At 37.2% G+C, this 20,631-nt stretch overlaps 1 protein-coding gene across 3 annotated transcripts in view; it reads left to right on the plus strand.

Annotated features, from left to right (window-relative positions):
• IFT80 (intraflagellar transport 80) overlaps positions 1-20,631 on the plus strand; it is a 112,628-nt gene that overhangs the window by 37,066 nt on the left and 54,931 nt on the right. For 2 of the 3 annotated variants that reach the window (XM_070374050.1, XM_005904408.2), the window contains exon 7: positions 18,125-18,304. The exons of the other annotated variant lie outside the window; for it this stretch is intronic. In XM_070374050.1, coding sequence (XP_070230151.1) covers positions 18,125-18,304 — 180 coding nt within the window. The remainder of the gene's footprint in view (positions 1-18,124; positions 18,305-20,631) is intronic. 3 annotated transcript variants of the gene reach the window in all.

A 20,631-nucleotide genomic window follows, 5' to 3' on the forward strand; every position in this document is an offset into this window, starting at 1 on the left:
TGGAGACTTCAGTGCCTATACACGAAGGGAGTACAATCTTTGCAAAGATAATTTGGAAAAATCACTAAATGAACAGATGACTACTGTCCTCAAAAAGCAGCAGCAGCAAAGCCCTGGGGTGGGAGGAAGAATTTGATTTCCAGAGTTTAACACATTTTAATATTCAAAAAGGTCTACTTTTTAACAAAAAATGCAAAGTACACAGAATATGGCCCTTTCATAGGAAAAAAAGAAATACAAACTGTCCCTCCAGAAGCCCATTGTTGGACTTATTAGACAAAGACTTTATATCAGGTCTTACACCAATTATAAAAAAAAGAAGCAAATAAAAATCTTTAACTAAAAAAAAAAAAATGAGCAAAGAATAAAAGAAATGCATTGTAAATGCTCCCATAAATCCGAAGTAAATTCAATTTCTTCAGTAATGGGTATCATGCAAATAAACATTACAATGTAATGCTATTTCCTATTCATCAGAAAATGGGAGAAAGGGGGGAAATGGGCCTCTGTCCCTACAACTTTCCTCAAGTATAATTTGGCAGAGTCTATCAAGATCCTTGAAGTCTTTGACACAGCTATTATACTTTCAAGGAAGTTTAAAAACACATTGCATATTTATTTGTTCACTTGTTTTCATTATGGCTGAAAGCAAAGAGGAGCTATAGAGCCTCTTGATGAAGGTGAAAGAGGAGAGTGAAAAGGCTGGCTTAAAACTCAACATTCAAAAAATGAAGATCATGGCATCTGGGCCCATCACTTTATGGCATATAGATGGGGAAACAATCGAAACAGTGACAGACTTTATTTTCTTGGGCTCTAAAATCACTGCAGATGGTGACTGAAGTCATGAAATTAAAAGACACTTGCTCCTTGAAAGAAAACTATGACAAACCTAGACAGCGTATTAAAAAGCAGACACAGTACTTTGCCGACAAAGGTCTATATAGTCAATGTGAAAGTGAAAGTCAATCGTGTCTGACTCTGCAACCTCATGGACTGTACAGTCCATGGAATTCTCCAGGCCAGAATACTGGAGTGGGTAGCCTTTCCCTTCTTCAGGGGATTTTCCCAACCCAGGGATTGAACTCAGGTCTCCCGCACTGCAGGTGGATTCTTTACCTGCTGAGCCACAGGGAAGCCCAAGAATACTGAAGTGGGTAGCCTATCCCTTCTCCAGCAGATCTTCCGACCTAGGAATCAACTTGGTGTCTCCCGCATTGCAGGCGGATTCTTTACCAACTGAGCTATCAGGGAAGCCCCTGTATAGTCAAAGCCATGGTTTTTCCAGTAATCATGTATGGTTGTGAGAATTGGATCATAAGGAAGGCTGAACACCGAAGAAGTGATGCTTTTGAACAGTGGTGTTGGGACTCTTGAGAGTCCCTTGGACTGCAAGGAGATGAAACCAGTCAATCCTAAAGAAAATCAGTCCTGAATATTCTTTGGAAGGCCTGTTGCTGAAGCTGAAAAGTTCCATTACTTGGCCACCTGATGTGAAGAGTCAACTCATTAGAAAAGACCTTGATGCTGGGAAAGATTGAAGGCAGGAGGAAAAGGGGACGACAGAGGACGAGGTGGTTGGATAGCATCACTGACTCAATCACGGACAGGAGTTTGAGTAAGCTCTGGGAGATGGTGAAGGACAGGGAAGCCTGGTGTGCTGAAGTCTATGGGGTCGCAAAGAGTCAGACATGACTGAGCGACTGAACAACAACAACAAAATTTTCATATTCATTAATTCCTTTGCAAATTTTTATTGTCTGTTATGTGCCAGGCACGTGCCCTCAGTGTTAAAAGAAACAGCAGTAAACAAAACACATTCCCTGCTCTTAAAGAGTTTTTATTCCAGCAGACAAGACTATAAAAAACAAACAAGATAAATACATATTATGTAATAAATGTTATAAAAAATAAAGCTAAGAGAAATGTAAGAGAAATGTAAGAGAAATGGCATTATTTTAGAAGCAGTCAGGGAGTATCAGGCACAAACTGTAATATCCTGCTATATTCCATAATAAACTTTATTTTTACAATTAATTTTTTTAAATGCATGATTCAAAGATATAAGATAAAAACTTCAGTTATTATAAGTTATTCCCAGGTGGCACTTAATGGTGACCTGTCTGCCAATGCAGAAGTCCCGGGTTCGATCCCTGGTTCAGGAAGATCCCCTGGAGGAGAAAATGGCAACCCACTCTAGTATTCTTGCCTGGAAAATTCCGTGGACAGAGGAGCCTGGTAGGCTACAGTCCATGGGGTCGCAAATAGTCGACTGAAGCGACTTAGCATGCATTATAAATTATAAATAAGTACACAGGATATATTAATGAATTGCATTGTATTACGTTAAGTGGAACAGAATTCAAGGGAAAAGAGCTGAACATATAAAGTTTTTTTGACCAGATTTTAAATTAACTGATGATGTTGCTTTTATTTATCAGTAGGTGGTGCTATTGCTTGTGTAAGAGAGAGCTTTTTTCATTTGCTCTGTTCTTGAATATAGTCATTATAATAATAAGTTAGTCATTATAATAATAAGACTTCCCTCCATTCATTCATTCTCCCATTCAATTAATATAATTGTTATGATTCATCATCTTCAGTAACTGGTCTTACTGCTGTATATAACTTTCATTGTCAATTATGTATGTCAACACATGTAATTCAACATGCAATTTGCTAATTCCTGGTATATTAGAACATTGATCTTAAAAATTATTAATTAGTGTGCCCTTAAGAGAAGCTTTGCATCTGTTTTCTTTCCCGCCTAAACTTAGTTTGTGAACACATAATTTTACGAATTCAGTTAATCCAGCTTGGCTAAAGATATGTACTTTTGAGGATCCTTTTTCGTGTCTGATTCTTTGCAACCCCATGGACTGTAGCTGGCCAGGCTTCTCTATCCATGGGGATTCACCAGGCAAGAATACTGGAGTGAGTTGTCATGCCCTCCTCCAGGGGATCTTCACAACCCAGGAATCAAACCCAAGTCTTCCTCACTGAGGGCACATTCTTTACCGTCTGAGCCACCAGGGAAGTCCAGTATATTTATATACAAGTAGTAAAGAGAAGAGGGAGTTTGACATTTCAGAGGTACTTTTAAAAGTTGTTATAGTTAAGTCATGTTTTTTAGTTTAAATAACTCTTATTTCCCTATTGGGAAATAACCCCCATGCCTGAGTAGTTTGACAGAATACAGGAGGAAAAAAAAATGTTATCTTCCCTTAAAGGTACATAATATCTTTTGATAAGATAATGCTATAAAGACAAATTCTCAATTATTCTCTGCCTTGTGCTGTTTAGTATAATTGCCTATTTTTTATTTTAATGTAGAAATAGTATTGATATGTTTGTAGAGCCCTGGAGTCTAGACTCCAATGGTGAATTTTCAAATTACAAAATTAAAGGCTTATTTTGGACCTTCAGTTTCTTCATCTATAAAATAGATGAGCTGGGCCAAGTGATCATCTCTCTCCTTTCAGCTCCACAGTTCTATGATAACTTTCCCATAGGCACCGGACATACCGCTTGCTTCCTCTTATGAGCAGTATTAGTGTGGTGCTTCTTTGTTTTTTAATATAAAGTTTGTACAAGAGGAGGTGGGCTTTCCAGGTGTCGCCAATGGTAAAGAACTTGCCTGCCAGTGCAGGAGACGTGGGTTTGATCCCTGGGTCTGGAAGATCCCATGGAGGAGGGCAGGGCAACCCACTCTAGTACTCTTGCCTGGAGAAGCCCATGGACAGTTCATGTGGTCTCAGAGTCGGACACAACTATAGCGACTTAGTACTCAGGCATAAGAGGAGGTAGTGCTGTACATAAGGTGCCAGAAGTGGGAAGAACTCATGCAGTACTAGAGAAGCATGGCTGATCCTATAACTTCAGACTATTTATACTATATTTTATTATAGTTGGATGCAAGTAGCAGAAACCATTGATCAAAAGGAGCAATTTCCTCTAAGGTTACAGAGTTATCTTCCAGAAGCCAGACCTCAGGAAACTGGAGTGCTAAGAAAACACAGAACATGGTCCCTTTGTGCGTTTTGCCTCTGCTCTCTGCTTATCCCTCTTTGTCCTTTCCAGCAAACTGACCCCTCGCCCAGCTCTCCCCTGTTTACCTGCTTAAAGGTGACCGGTGTTAACAGTTCTCGTGTCCATCTCTATCCAAGAGAGCAGCCAGACTGAAATAAGAAGCTTGGTCCTAGTTTTAAACACCTTTAGAGAAGGAGTTACTGGCCCAGCCTGGTCTAATCAGATATGTCTAGGCAGGTTGGGGTATGCCATATGCCATATGGGCGTCAAGAGTCTAGCAGTAACCATGGGATCCCTGGAGAGAGCCAGAGCCTAGAAAATGGGGGAGGGAGACCGCCAACCCAGGAGGTTGCCATTTGTGTTTCAAAGTCTCCTTAGCCATATTTGCCAAAATTTTTCAGTTTTAATCCTCTGAGAGCTTTTCTTTTTACATGAATAAATTTCTGCTTTTATAATGAGAGTTATATTTTCAGATTTGCTATAAAACCAACTTTGCTAGAAACCATAAAGTATAAACCATCAAGGGAACTGAGCTGCCTTTACATTCTGGTGTCCAGAATTAAGAAATTTGGTAAGCAATACAAAATCAGAATTCTATTACAGAATTTACTTTTAATCATTTAAAAATCAATACCTAACATGTAGGAGGTGTTACATAAATGTTGAATTTTAATGCATCATTGTACAGACAAAATGTTTTCGTTTTTAATGACTTGCTGCTAAATCACTTCAGTTGTGTCGGACTCTGTGCAACCCCAGAGACCGCAGCCCACCAGGCTCTGCCGTCCATTGATGTAACTCAGTTAATGGCATACATTGCAACATTTTGACTAGTTTTGCTAGAATTGACCCAGTTAGTCAGTTTGGTTGATGTTTTTGAGAAAGCTAGTTTAAAATCTGTAAATCTTTGGCTTTTAATTTGTTCCTTTGATTTTTTTTTTTATTTTAAAAGTCATATTTGGTTGAACTCATGGTTTAAGCTCTGGGAAGAAAGGCTTGCTTAAGGACACAGGCACATTCATTCATTCATCCATTCAGCAGATATTTGTGTTTGTGAGTTCTGTGTGATACTCTTGACTCTTCAAATAATAATACCCATACCTGTCAAATGGTAAAGAATCTGCCTGCAACGTGGAAGACCTGGATTCAATCGCTGGGTTGGGAAGGTCCCCTGGAGAAGGCCATGGCAACCCACTCCAGTATTATTGCCTGGAAAATCCCCATGGTCAGAAGAGCCTGGCAGGCTACACTCCATGGAGTCGCAAAGAGTCGGACATGACAGAGCCACTGAGCATAGCTCAGTTCTCTAGGAGTAGCTCACTTTTTCTGAGAGTAAACTTTTACTGATATGTAAACAGATAATAAAATAACTAGTTATTTAATGGCAAAGGTTATAACTGTAGGAGAGTGAATAAAGAATAGAACAATGGTGAATTTTTAGCTATGTCTCTACTCATTTTCCCTGGTGGCTCAGACAGTGAAGCATCTGCCTACAATGAGGGAAACCCGGGTTCAATCCCTGGGTCAGGAAGATCTCCTGGAGAAGGAAATGGCAATCCACTCCAGTATTCTTGCTTGGAAAATCCCATGGATGGAGGAGCTTGGTAGGCTACAGTTCATGGGGACACAAAGAGTCGGACACGACTGAGCGACTTCACTCAAGTTCACTGCTTATTTTGGATGAAACTAAATTGGTTAAACTTCCTCTCTGGTGAAGTAACTTTAAAACATTAAAAAAAAAAAACCAAACCTTTTTTTAAATGACCAATAAAATCATGTGTTGTTGATGTTAATTTTCACCAAAAAGCACAAATATGAATTAGCTTTTTTCTGATTTTGGTACTTAAAATCTAAATATAATTCTCTATTTCTAGAATCACAGAACTTCTGTTTGACAAATGTTCTCTAGATGCCCATATGTTAAAATCATGCAGAAGCTCCTGTTACACCTGGACCTTTCAAGCTCTGACTCCTTATATGCAGTATGTCATTGTTCCTCCACCCTCAATTTGGGTAGAATTAGTAGTTTCCTCTTCTAGAATCTCTCTCATATTTTCTTTTACTTGTAAATATTTCATAAGTCAAGCATCCATGTTCACACATTCTGATTAGTCATTGCCAGAGACACCAATCATGTAAAGAAGTCCTTTATTTTGATTTAAAAAAAGATGTTATTTCCTTTTATTTCATTGCCTTCAGTGAAATTACCTTTCCTCTTTTACTTACTCTTCCTTGTTTTAAGTAATTCTATAGATTTTTTTTTCAGCCCACTAGTCCATATCTAATTATTTACACTATCATCTGTTAGGGGTTATAGATTTGACAATTAAAATTGCTCCTTGAGGACTTTCCCCACCCTCTCCCCCCAGTATTCTGAGATTATCTTTATTTTCTCCAAGAAAGGCTCTGTCTCTTAGTCTAATTTTTAATACTATTGGAAAATATTCATGAAAAATGATAGCTTTCTTTTTCTTAATTACAATCTCAATGCTTTTTGTACAGTTTACAGGTAGGATATTAAATGCATATTTTGCTTAATGTTATAAACTCATTTTGATAACTTTTTCTTTCTAAAAGCAACTTGTTCAAAAAATTTTAAATGTTTTATGTATATACATATCCTTAATCCTTCAGTACCACATGAATAATAACCAAGATCCTACTATCACTTGGTGACAACGTCATCTAATTAGTTTCTTTCTAGTTGTGAATAAGCCTTTTGAAAGTCAAAACCACAGACCACAAACTACTTTTTAAAAGTGTTACAAATATTGTTTCGTGTGTTTATGCTTATATTTGAACCTTTAGGGAAAAAATTAACAAGCTTTTAAAATCCTCAAATTGATTGCTATAATTTTGTGGTAGGCCAGATAATGGGGTTCTCAAAAATGCCCATGCCCTAATCTTGAGAAGCTCTGAGTGTTACCTTAAATGGCAAAAGGGACTTTGCAGATACAAATAATGGACCTTTAGCTGTAACACCATCCTGGATTAATTCAGGTTGACCCAAACTAATCATACGATTTCTTTAAAGCTGAGAATCTTTCCTGGCTGGGTTAGTGTTTCAAGGAGGAGGAGACATTCAAAGAGAGAGCAACTCAAACTCTGTTGCTGGCTTTAAAGAAGGAGGAAGGGGACCACAGGCAAGGAATGCAGGTGGCCTCCCTTCAGTTTGGGAATGGGGAGTCCAGTCCTACAACTAACTGTAAGAAACTGAATTCTGCTAACATCTTGAATGATCAAGGAAATGGATCCTCCCCCAAAGCCTCCAAAAAGGAATGCAGCCTTGCCAACACCTCTTTTATCTTAGTTTAGTGAAATCCGTGTGGGATTTATGACCTATAGACCTGTCAGATAATAAAGTTGTGTTGTTTTAAGCCTCGGCGTTCATGGTAATTTGTTACGGCAGTACAAGAAAACCACCTTTGTAACTGTGGTACAAAGCCAGTCTTAGCAGGGAGTTATGTGGGTGGTGTTTGGGGAAGGTTTTCACCCCCTCTTTATTGATGACAAACTTTCTCCTATTAGCTTTATTGGTTTGCTTTAAGAATTTGTTATTTCTTGAAATAGTTTCATGGGAGTAATACACTGAACTTATTATTATCAGGCTCTTTTCTGAGTAATTTGGCTTGCAGAGAGTAGATTTTGGATGAAAGTGAAAAGAGAGGCATGAATACTATTACCAGGGAAATGGGTTTTAATGGGGAGAATTTTGGGCTAGCCATAGAATACCATCAAGGTCCTGGATATTTGGGGAGGTGCCAGTGATATTTGCCCAAGACAAAACTAAACTGGCCAGCCTCACAACTTTTCAAGACTGCATTTAGACAAAAAATACAGGCATGCTTCAGAGATATTGCTAGAGATATTTCAAGTTTGGTTCTAGACCATCACAATAAAGCAAATATCACAGTAAAAGGAGTCACATGAACTTTTTGGTTTCCCAGTGCATATAAAGTTCAGTTCAGTTCAGTTAAGTGTGTAAGTGCATTATATTTAAAAAAAAACAATGTTCATATCTTAATTAAAAAATAATTGGTTAAATAATAATTGATTGGTTAAAAAAATTGCTAACCATCGTCTGAGCCTTCAGTGGTCATAATCTTTTTGCTGGTGGAGGGTCTTGCCTCGATGTTGATGCCTGCTGATTAATGAGGGTGGTGGTTGCTGAAGGCTGGGGTGGCTGTTGCAATTTTGAAAAATAAGAATTAATTGACTCTTCCGTCACAAACAATTTATAGCATGCAGTGCTGTTTGATAGCATTTTACCCACAGTAGAAATTCTTTCAAAATTGGGGTTGATCCTCTTAAACCCTGCCACTGCCTCATTAAACAAGTTCATTTTATATTCTAAACCCTTTATTGTCATTTCTATAATCTTCACAGCATCTTCCCTAGGAGTAGATTCCACCTCAAAAAACCACTTTCTTTGCTAATTCAGGAGAAGCAACTCTTCATCCATTAAACTTTAATTATGAGATTGTAGTAATTCAGACACATCTTCAGGCTCCAGTTATAATTCTGGTTCTCTTGCTATTTCCACCACATCCGCAGTTACAATGGTACCATCAAAAATCACTGATCATAGATCAATGTAACAAATGCCATAATAATTAAAAAATTTGAAATATTGCTAGAAACACCAAAATGTGACACAGAGACATGAGGTGGGCAAACGTTATTGGAAAACTGTTGCTTGATAGACTTGCTGAGCACAAGGTTGCCACAAACCTTTACTTTTTGAAAAATACAACATCTACAATGAGCAAGAAAGTAAAGTGCAACAAAACAAAGTAAGCTTGTTTATTGCTAAATCTTTAAAAAGCGTGACAGCAGCTGACTGTATGTTCTTGTTCAGTGACATAGTGCTTATTCATAGACAGCTCAAAATAACATTGGTGTTTTACTGGGATGAGTTATTGTGAATGCAGATCACATTTGTATTTCATAAACTTCTTCTACAATAACTACTATTTCTATTATTTTTCTTCTGTTTTTTACTCATTCCTACTGGTTTTTTTTAATAAATTATTTTCACTTAGCCAAGTCAAAAGTAATTTATGTTTATGTTTTCATATTCTGTGTCAGCAAAAACAAGACCAGGAGCTGACTGTGCTCAGACCATGAACTCCTTATTGCCAAATTCAGACTTAAATTGAAGAAAGTAGGGAAAACCATTATACCATTCAGGTATGACCTAAATCAAATCCCTTATGATTATATAGTGGAAGTGAGAAATAGATTTAAGGGACTAGATCTGATAGATAGAGTGCCTGATGAACTATGGAATGAGGTTTGTGACATTGTATAGGAGACAGGGATCAAGACCATCCCCATAGAAAAGAAATGCAAAAAAGCAAAATGGCTGTCTGGGGAGGCCTTACAAATAGCTGTGAAAAGAAGAGAAGCGAAAAGCAAAGGAGAAAAGGAAAGATAAATATCTGAATGTAGAGTTCCAAAGAATAGCAAGAAGAGATAAGAAAGCGTTCTTCAGCAATCATTGCAAAGAAATAGAGGAAAACAACAGAATGGGAAAGACTAGGGATCTCTTTAAGAAAATCAGAGACACCAAAGGAACATTTCATGCAAAGATGGACTTGATAAAGGACAGAAATGGTATGGACCTAACAGAAGCAGAAGATATTAAGAAGAGATGGCAAGAATCCACAGAAGAACTGTACAAAAAAGATCTTCACGACCCAGATAATCACGATGGTGTGATCACTCACCTAGAGCCAGACATCCTAGAATGTGAAGTCAAGTGGGCCTTAGAAAGCATCACTACGAACAAAGCCAGTGGAGGTGATGGAATTCCAGTTGAGCTATTCCAAATCCTGAAAGATGATGCTGTGAAAGTGCTCACTCAATATGCCAGCAAATTTAGAAAACTCAGCAGTGGCCACAGGACTGGAAAAGGTCAGTTTTCATTCCAATCCCCCAAGAAAGGCAATGCCAAAGAATGCTCAAACTACCGCACAATTGCACTCATCTCACACGCTAGTAAAGTAATGCTCAAAATTCTCCAAGCCAGGCTTCAGCAATATGTGAACCGTGAACTTCCTGATGTTCAAGCTGGTTTTAGAAAAGGCAGAGGAACCAGAGATCAAATTGCCAACATCTGCTGGATCATGGAAAAAGCAAGAGGGTTCCAGAAAAGCATCTATTTCTGCTTTATTGACTATGCCAAAGCCTTTGACTGTGTGGATCACAATCAACTGTGGAAAATTCTGAAAGAGATAGGAATACCAGACCACCTGATCTGTCTCTTGAGAAATTTGTATGCAGGTCAGGAAGCAACAGTTAGAACTGGACATGGAACAACAGACTGGTTCCAAATAGGAAAAGGAGTTCGTCAAGGCTGTATATTGTCACCCTGTTTATTTAACTTCTATGCAGAGTACATCATGAGAAACGCTGGACTGGAAGAAACACAAGCTGGAATCAAGATTTCAGGAAGAAATATCAATAACCTCAGATATGCAGATGACACCACCCTTATGGCAGAAAGTGAAGAGGAACTAAAAAGCCTCTTGCTGAAAGTGAAAGTGGAGAGTGAAAAAGTTGGCTTAAAGCTCAACATTCAGAAAACGAAGGTCATGGCATCCGGTCCCATCACTTCATGGGAAATAGATGGGGAAACAGTGGAAACAGTGTCACACTTTATTTTTCTGGGCTCCAAAATCACTACAGATGGTGACTGCAGCCATGAAATTAAAAGGCGCTTACTCCTTGGAAGGAAAGTCATGACCAACCTAGATAGCATATTCAAAAGCAGAGACAACAAAGGTCCGGCTAGTCAAGGCTATGGTTTTTCCTGTGGTCATGTATGGATGTGAGAGTTGGACTGTGAAGAAGGCTGAGCACCGAACCAGTCCATTCTGAAGGAGATCAGCCCTGGGATTTCTTTGGAAGGAATGATGCTAAAGCTGAAACTCCAGTACTTTGGCCACCTCATGCAAAGAGTTGACTCATTGGAAAAGACTCTGATGCTGGGAGGGATTGGGGGCAAGAGGAGAAGGGGACAACAGAGGATGAGATGGCTGGATGGCATCACTGACTCTATGGACGTGAGTCTGAGTGAACTCCGGGAGTTGGTGATGGACAGGGAGGCCTGGCATGCTGCGGTTCATGGGGTTGCAAAGAGTCGGACATGACTGAGTGACTGATCTGATCTGATCTGATTCTGTATTCTAAGAAAATCATGTTAGCTACAATTTATTGCTTGAAATTCTGAAAAAAATAGAAAACCTCACCAGTATGGTCAAGTGATTTTCCCAAAAGTATCACTGATAGGTAAATGTGGTATCAGCATCTGTGTGGGGGGAAGCAGAGGAAAGGTAGCCAGGCTTCTAAGATCATAAAAAAAGAAGAATTCCCAAATCACCAACAAAGGCTTGTAAGTGAGACAGGCCAATCTGAGAACAGCAACTGAAACTGGAAAGACATTTCCGTAGAATCCAATTCTGAGTGCTAAGGGATCATGACAGGAACTGGCAGTGCTGGAGATATCTGGGTCTAATGTACTCTTGAAACTAACAAGTCAAGCTTCCTCTTGGTACAAAGCCCTGTGCTACAGAAATTGCTGAGATTAAAATTCAGTTTGATTACAACAGAGGCAATTGAGCAAAGATGAGAATGGATCCAGATAAAATTGGGGAAGAAGCAGAGAATGCCCATCTCAAAAACTGGAGGCTCTTTTTTTTTTTTTAAATCACTGCAAGAAAACAACAGAAGAGAGAGCCGTAGAGCTATCCTGCTGGGACATTCCTCCCTCCCATGAGTGTACAGGAAAACCCTTTTCACTTGAAAATGAGCAGATCAGGGCCACAGTCAAATCATAATGTTACCAAAGACAACAAAAGCATGCCATAAACAGACAAGCACTGCAACTGATTAATTCAGAGGAAGTTGAAGGATATTAAAAACATGACAAAAGCTATGAAATAATCATGTAAATCAGAACTAGGAAAAATAAGAAATGAGGTGATGGGAAAATGGGAGATTTTTGAAAGGGAGGTAGCAGAACTTAGGAGGGAGTTATTTTAAAAAGGAAAAATTATTACAGCAGTGAAGACCGAACTAGAAGGAATATAAGAGCAAATGAACAAGGTGGATGGTACCTTAAGATAAATAGAATGTGAAATGGAAGCAAGGAAATTGCAAAAGAGATATAAAGTTTGATAGGAAGTGATACAGGAGATAGAGGAAGTTTGATATAATTTATAATAAGTATAAATTATATAAATATGCTTATTTATATAATAAGCATCTTTAAAGGAGAAGCCCAAAGCAATGAACAGAAAAATACTAAAAGCCACTATTCAAGAAAGATTTCCTCAAACATAAGAGATTTGAATTTGATATTGAAAAGGCATACCAGATATACCCAGGACAACTACCCAGATGGCCAGCACCCAGGTATACGCTAATAAGACTACAGAAATTTAAAGAAGGAAAAAAGTCCTGTGGCATACAAGGGAAAGAGCAAATCACTCATAAAGGGAGGAAACTCGGAATGCCATCAGGCTTAAATAGTGTCACTGTACAATGGTTAACAGGATACTACAACTATTCTGACTTTTAGTATAAAGGTCCATAAGCATACTGGTATAAACATGCAAGAACTCAAGGAACGTTATTCCCATTAGTGTTTTAAGGAGTTTATAGGAGAATTAGGTTCAGATTAACAATCTGAAACTCACATGTATGCATATACAGAGTATATTAAACATATTGTATATTAAACATATTAATCAAAAACCTATTGATCATACTATCAGTAGCTATAAAAGTAGATGTATATCCATATATTATACTACAATAGATCATGTCTTAATATTGGACATATTTGTACCACCACATCTACCCCTTTCATAGATAAATGCTAGTGCATGTGCATGCACACACACGCATAACTCTGCACATGCACACTTATGAAGGAAAACATAGGATAAAACATAAAATAGTTATCTATATTGAGGAGAGAATGGGAGAGAGGAAAGGGATAGAAGTTGGACTTCCTTGATTATACATTGTTTTATATATATATTTTGGTAAATTGAACTTTGAAACCATGTAAATATGTTGCATAATTATAAAACAAAGTTAAATTTTTAGAAAGCAATTCCTAAACCCAAAGTAAGTGGAAAAAAAAAAGTGAGACTAATTGTGTACTCAGTCATTTGTATACCTACCTAGAGAGGAGCTAGTTCAAGTGACTTTAAATGATGTGATTTTCTGTTGTGCTTACAGTGGAGACATAACAGAAAATTATCCTACCACATTGGAAAACATTTTGGCAGTTCCTTAAAATGTTAAACATAGTTACCAGAGACACTACAATTCCATTCCTAGTTATGTGGCCAAGAGAAATTAAAACATATTCACACAGTAACCTATACATAAATATTCATAGGATCATTATTCATAACAGTAAACAAAGCTGAAGAACTCAGATGCTTCTCAAATTATGAATGGAGAAACAAAATATGATATATCCATACAATACAATACAATATTACTTGGCAGTAAGAAGTAATGAAATAGTGATACATGCTACAACATGGATGAATATTAATATTAAAAATATTATGTTAAGAGAAATAAGCCAATCATAAAAGATCACATAGTGTATTTTACTATGTGATGGCCAGAATAGAAAATGAAAGTTGATTAGTGGTTGCCAGGAGCGTGGAGGGCAGATGGGAATGTCTGCTAATGGGTATGGGTTTCTTTTTGTGGTGATAAACATGTTCTGAAGGTAGTAGTGGTAATGGTTACAACTGTGACTACACTAAAAAACAACTGAATTCTCTACTTTAAAAGGGTGAATTTCATAATAAGTGAAATATATCTCAATAAATTTTCATTTTTTTTAATGGAAATTTAAGGGCAAAAGAATGAAAAAAGAAATTTTAAAGCTCATTTGTAACTATTGCTTTGTGGTATGATATTGTTATCCTGGGTATTTACTTACATTGATGCTCTTAACTGGGATTTTTGGCCAGGTGAAAGGAGATATGGAGGTAAGATTGGAGAGGGTAAACAAAAATCCTACATTAATTTCCTGGCTTTGAATTGGAAGTTTAAGTTTGAGTTATTGAAAATATGTCCTGGTGCTGTCTGTTTTAAAGGCCTACTTAACGATCAACTCAGTAACAGTGGACACCCTTAGCATTTGTGGGGGTTTTTTCAGTACCATTTTCCACATTTCCATAAAGTGAACCATGACTCACTGAAGAAAAGATGGATGCCAGGTGTGGGGCAGGAAATATAAAAATGAGTCTGGAACATTCTGTCATTGTATCAAGTAAGGAAAGTGATCAAAGACTACAGGATTTTGTCAAAAAGTCTAAAGACTAACTGAAAGAGGATCCCACTGGCTAATATTGAGCTAATTGGAGCATTATATTGATTGAAACACATCAAATATGTTAATGAGTTCATGATACTAGCAATCAGATTTCTTGGTTACATTTGGAGGTTACAGGGGAACCAACTAGTGTAATAAATCTCTACTTACCCATTACCCAACATTATTACCTAATAGTTGATTCTTGCCTCACCATACCGTCACCTACTTCTCCATGGCTCATTTTTGAGCAAATCCTTGACATATCATTTCATCACTAAATTTTTCAGTAGATATCTAACTGAAAGTTAGACTGAAAGTCTAGCACAAAGACTTTTTAGCATAACTCAATACCATTGTTAAACCTAAAAACAATTAGCAATTTCTTAATATTATTAATTATCCAGTCACTATTCAAATTTGTATTTTTGAAAACTAATAATGGGAAACAGTCAAGAATTTATTCTGTGCTTTGTTGAGATGTTTCTTTTTGTAGAACTATTACAGTTAGTAAATGAAGAAAGAAAGATTGTAAATTACCAGGAAATCCCAAGAAGGATTGTAATATTGCCATTTTGCAACTGCACATGAATTAGTTCACCTAGGCAATGATCATCATTTCTGAATAACATAAAAAGACATTCGGACGTTAAATGCTTCCTGCTGGAAGTGCACAACATCACTTATGAAGTTTTCTTGCCAAAAAAAATCAAACTTGAATCTGATCAAGACTCTAGATTTAACTATCAATTAACAGGAAATAAAGAGGACAGAGTAACATGTTAACCCCACGAGAATGCAGATGGTAAATTCAAGCCTGTGGGAATCTACAGGACATGACCCAGTTTCTTCAACCACAGAAAATTACAAGGGGAAAGAACATGTGTAAGGGGAATATAGATCAAAAGAAGTCTAACAGACTTCTCAACCAATCAAAATGATTGTACCTTATTTGCATCTTAATTCCAGCAAACTGAAGGCAAAAAAGGACAACTGGAAAAATTTGAACAGTGACTAGGTACTTTGATAATATTAAGGAGTTACTGTTCATTGTTTGTAGGTTTAATAATGATACTGAGGTTGGATTAAAAAAATTTGTGTTTTTAGTAATATATACTGATGTTCTTCATGATGAAATTATAAATAATATCAGGGATTGCTCAGAAAGATCTGGGCCATGATGGTGGTACACATGAGATAAGAATTACCCATTAGTTGCTAAGTGGAAGCTGAGTAATGGGTGTTCATTATACCAGCCATTCTCAAAGTGGGGTTGCTGGAGCAGAAGCTTTAACACCACCTGTGAACTTGTTAGAATGCAAGTACTTTGGCCTCATTCTAGATCTACTAAATCAGAGACTGGGGTGGAGCTCAGCAATTTATTTTAACAATCCCTATTCAGTTCAGTTGCTCAGTCGTGTCTGACTCTTTGCGACCCCGTAGACTCTAGGTAATTCTATAATAATACACGTTAAAATTTGAGAACCACTGCTTTATATTACTCTTCCTAATATACTTTATTTGAAATTCTAATAAGACATTTCAAAGAAAAAGCTAGATGAATGTAAGAAAATACATTTATACATAACAAAGAGAAGCTAGTTTAGAGGCTAAAGCAAAGGTCATGTAATTTTCTCAGGCGTTAGCAAATGAATTGTCATGGTATTAGCAGTGAGCCAGCGGCTAATGATAGTCTTAAAGGAAATCATGAGTTTTGCTTTTCTTTTAGAATAGTGTCTCTACATTAAAATCACCTAGAGAACTTTTAAGAACATACCCAGGCTCCACCCCAAATTCTAGGTTTAGTTGGTTGCATTTCTGGGTTGGTTTTTTTTTTTAAAGCTTCCCAGATATTTCCAATATACAACCAGAGTTCAGAACCAGTGTCCTAACTTTACAATGCTTAACATTCTTGAAGTGCTCGTTAAAAGTTTCCTGAATGAACATAATGTCCATCGACATATGAATGGATAAAGATGTGTTTATCTATCTATATATACACACAATGGAATACTACCCAGCCATAAAAATGAACAAAATAATGCCATTTGCAGAAACATGAATGCAACTAGAGATTCTAAGTAAGTCAAGAAGGAAGACAAATACTGTATGATATCATTTAATGTGGAATCTAAAATACGGCACAAATGAACATATCTACGAAACAGAAGCAGACTCACAGACATAGAGAACCAGCTTGTGGTTGCCAAAGGTGGGGAGTGGGGAGAGGGAAGAACCAGGAGTTTGGAGTTGACAGCTGCAAACTATTACATTTAGAATGGATAAACAACAGGGTCCTACTGTATAGCACAGAGAACTATATTCAGTATGTCATGATAAACCATAATCAAAATGAATATTAAAAATAGAGTATATATGTATAAGTGAATCACTTTGCTGTACAGTAGAAATTAACACAGCATTGCAAATCAACTATATTTTAAAAAATAGACTAACAACAACAAAAAGTTTCTTGGTCCTCTTCCCCTAGAGGCTCAGATTCAATAGGATGATATAGAGCATATAATTTGCATTTCTAACAAGATGACAGATGATATAGATGGTGCTGGCTTGAGCACATTTTGAGTAACACTGCCTTCAAAGAAGGGGTAGTTAGGTCAAAGAAAGAGATAAGCATAAGTGAGAGGAATAATCTTCAGGGTTCTTGCGGTTGCTGCTACTGCTGCTGCTGCTGCTGCTGCTAGCATCAGTAAATTACATCCAGGGAGACTGCCTCCTTTCTTTCTCATGGTTAGAAATGCAAATATGAATCCAGTGTTCCATGGGTTATTTGGAGAAGAAAAGAGACTTAGAGCTTTGAATCTCTTTAAAAGCACAAATGACAAAGGGAATGCAGACAGTATTTTATAGAAATTTAAATGGAATATAACATAAAAATTTTGAATCTCTATGTTGCACACCTGAAACTAATATTAAGTTAGTAAGATTTTTCTGGGTGGTTGGTTTTTTGTGTATTTTTAAAACCATAGTAAGATTGGAAGAATCGAAAGAAAGTATAAGTAAAATTAGCCAAATCATCCTTTTAGTAAGTGTATATTTCATCTGAAGAATGAAAGAAAATGCATATAATATCATTTTTGTAAAAGTTTTTTTTCTTATTATCTTATTCACACACTGACACGCACAAGAGTTTTTCATCCACTTGATGCTTATTGATTTTGCTGGATTGCTTTCTCAAACAGATTCTATAAAATGTCTTACTGCACTGTGAATAAAAAAAAGGAAAAATCTATTTACTTGTACTTTCATGGTTTAAGATATGTATTAGAAATGCTTTAGTCACATTGTGTGTTTAGTTTCAATATGACAATTACTAAAATACTGTAAAATTTTAGCTGTAGGGACTGTAGAGATCCTTATGAATTAATAGTAAGATGTCTTTGTTTTTTTTTCCCTATGGAATGTTTATATTTACCCATTGAGTATTAACTGCTTAAAAGTGAATCACATGATGTAAATTGAGATGGTGTGAGTGTTCTACAGTTCTTAAGAGATTTTATACTCTTATCACATCATGTATTCTACTATGTACTTAGAAAAAAAATCATGTCTTTATCTTCCACTCGGTACACTATCATTTTATTAAGAAAAATATTCCTTATTCTAGAATAAAGACATGTTCTTTTAAAAAAAATCATCTTACTATGTTAACATATGCCCAATTTAAAACTTCTTTAAAATATTGTAAAATAAATTGATTCTGTTATGTTCTTTCTTCCCCAGTGGTCATATGCTTTAGAAAAGCCCAACACTGGTAGCATATTTAATATTGCATGGTCAGTTGATGGCACCCAGATTGCTGGAGCCTGTGGAAATGGACATGTTGTTTTTGCACATGTGGTGGAGCAACGCTGGGAGTGGAAGAATTTTCAAGTAACATTAACTAAAAGAAGGACCATGCAGGTATGATTATGTTTCATAGTTGATTAAATCTGCTTCCCCCCCACACACACACACATATTCAGTTTACAATACAGAATATGGAATTATCTTTGTTTATTATGGTATCATCGACTTAATGGACATGAGTTTGAGCAAGCTCCAGGGGTTGGTGATGAACAGGGAAGTCTGGTGCTGCAGTTCATGGGTCACAAAGAGTTGGACATAACTGAGTGACTGAACTGAACTGATTATATTTAAATCATGTTTATTAAAATTCAGTCATATTAGAAAGACACTACCTATACCATTAGTGACTTTTTTATAACATAAAGAACCATTCACTGACATAGAATATGAGTGCCCACAGCTCCTGAAATTATGGGGTTGAGGCAAAAATGAAATTGAGTTCCCCTAAACCTGAGTTTCTCTGGCAAGTTTATGATTAACATCTCTATCCAAAACATTATTCCCTTTTTGTCTCCCACCTGTACCCTTCAAGTTGGAGAATTATCAAAGAAAAGGGGGGATTGAAACTGAGCAGGATCGTGGGGGAATCCTCCCTAGTACCAAAGCCCATATCTTTGAGTTGTTCTACAGAAACTAAGACCCCCACCCAAGTAGAGGATGGTGACTACACACTTGTATTATAGACCCCAGACTGGTTTGAATCAGAAGGTTAAAATTCCAGAAACATCACTCTATCACCTCACCATCTCTTATTGAGATTTAGGAAGAAAACCAGGTACTTTGGGGGTAAGAATCTTTATAGATTAAGACAGAAAGATTGAAATGTGGCCATTGGAATTAGGGGGAAATGTTTTACAGATCAGAGAACATCGGTGGGAGGGGTTATTTAATCAGTTGTAAGCTTCTTAAGCAGAAGTAGAAATAGATGTTTTTCTGGAACTCTCTTGCTTTTTCGATGATCCAGCAGATGTTGGCAATTTGATCTCTGGTTCCTCTGCCTTTTCTAAAACCAGCTTGAACATCTGGAAGTTCACGGTTCATGTAATGCTGAAGCCTGGCTTGGAGAATTTTGAGCATTACTTTACTAGCGTGTGAGATGAGTGCAATTATGTGGTAGTTTGAGCATTCTTTGGCATTGCCTTTCTTTGGGATTGGAATGAAAACTGACCTTTTCCAGTCCTGTGGCCACTGCTGAGTTTCCCAAATTTGCTGGCATATTGAGTGCAGCACTTTGACAGCATCATCTTTCAGGATTTGGAATAGCTCGACTGGAATTCCATCACCTCCACTAGCTTTGTTCGTAGTGATGCTTTCTAAGGCCCACTTGACTTCACATTCCAGGATGTCTGGGTCTAGGTGAGTGATCACACCATTGTAATTATTTTGGTCATGAAGCTCTTTCTTGTACAGTTCTTCTGTGTATTCTTGCCACCTCTTCTTAATATCTTCTGCTTCTGTTAGGTCCATACCTTTATCGAGCCCATCTTTGCATGAAATGTTCCCTTGGTATCTCTAATTTTCTTGAAGAGATTTCTAGTCTTTCCCATTCTGTTGTTTTCGTCTATTTCTTTGCATTGATCGCTGAGGAAGGCTTTCTTATCTCTTCTTGTTATTCTTTGGAACTCTGCATTCAGATGCTTATATCTTTCCTTTTCTCCTTTGCTTTTCACTTCTCTTCTTTTCATAGCTATTTGTAAGGCCTCCTCAGACAGCCATTTTGCTGTTCTGCATTTCTTTTTCATGGGGATGGTCTTGATCCCTGTCTCCTGTACAATGTCATGAACCTTCGTCCGTAGTTCATCAGGCACTCTATCAGATCTAGTCCCTAAAATCTATTTCTCACTTCCACTGTATAATCATAAGGGATTTGATTTAGGTCGTACCTGAATGGTCTAGTGGTTTTCCCTACTGTCTTCAATTTCAGTCTGAATTTGGCAATAAGGAGTTCATGATCTGAGCCACAGTTAGCTCCTGGTCTTGTTTTTGCTGACTGTATAGAGCTTCTCCATCTTTGGCTGCAAAGAATATAATCAGTCTGATTTCGGTTAAAATCTGGTGATGTCCATGTGTAGAGTCTTCTCTTGTGTTGTTGGAAGAGGGTGTTTGCTATGACCAGTGTGTTCTTTGCCCTACTTCATTCTGTATTCCAAGGCCAAATTTGCCTATTACTCCAGGTGTGTCCTGACTTCCTGCTTTTGCATTCCAGTCCCCTATAATGAAAAGGACATCTTTTTTGGGTGTTAGTTCTAAAAGGCCTTGTAGGTCTTCATAGAACCTTTCAACTTCAGCTTCTTCACTGTTACTGGTCGGGGCATAGGGTCTAGCCCAGTGCCTCACATGTAATAAGAGGTTGACAAATATTCTAAAAGTTAGTTGATGAA

Source organism: Bos mutus, chromosome 1 (assembly GCF_027580195.1).
Source record: "Bos mutus isolate GX-2022 chromosome 1, NWIPB_WYAK_1.1, whole genome shotgun sequence".
Lineage (NCBI taxonomy): Eukaryota > Metazoa > Chordata > Mammalia > Artiodactyla > Bovidae > Bos > Bos mutus.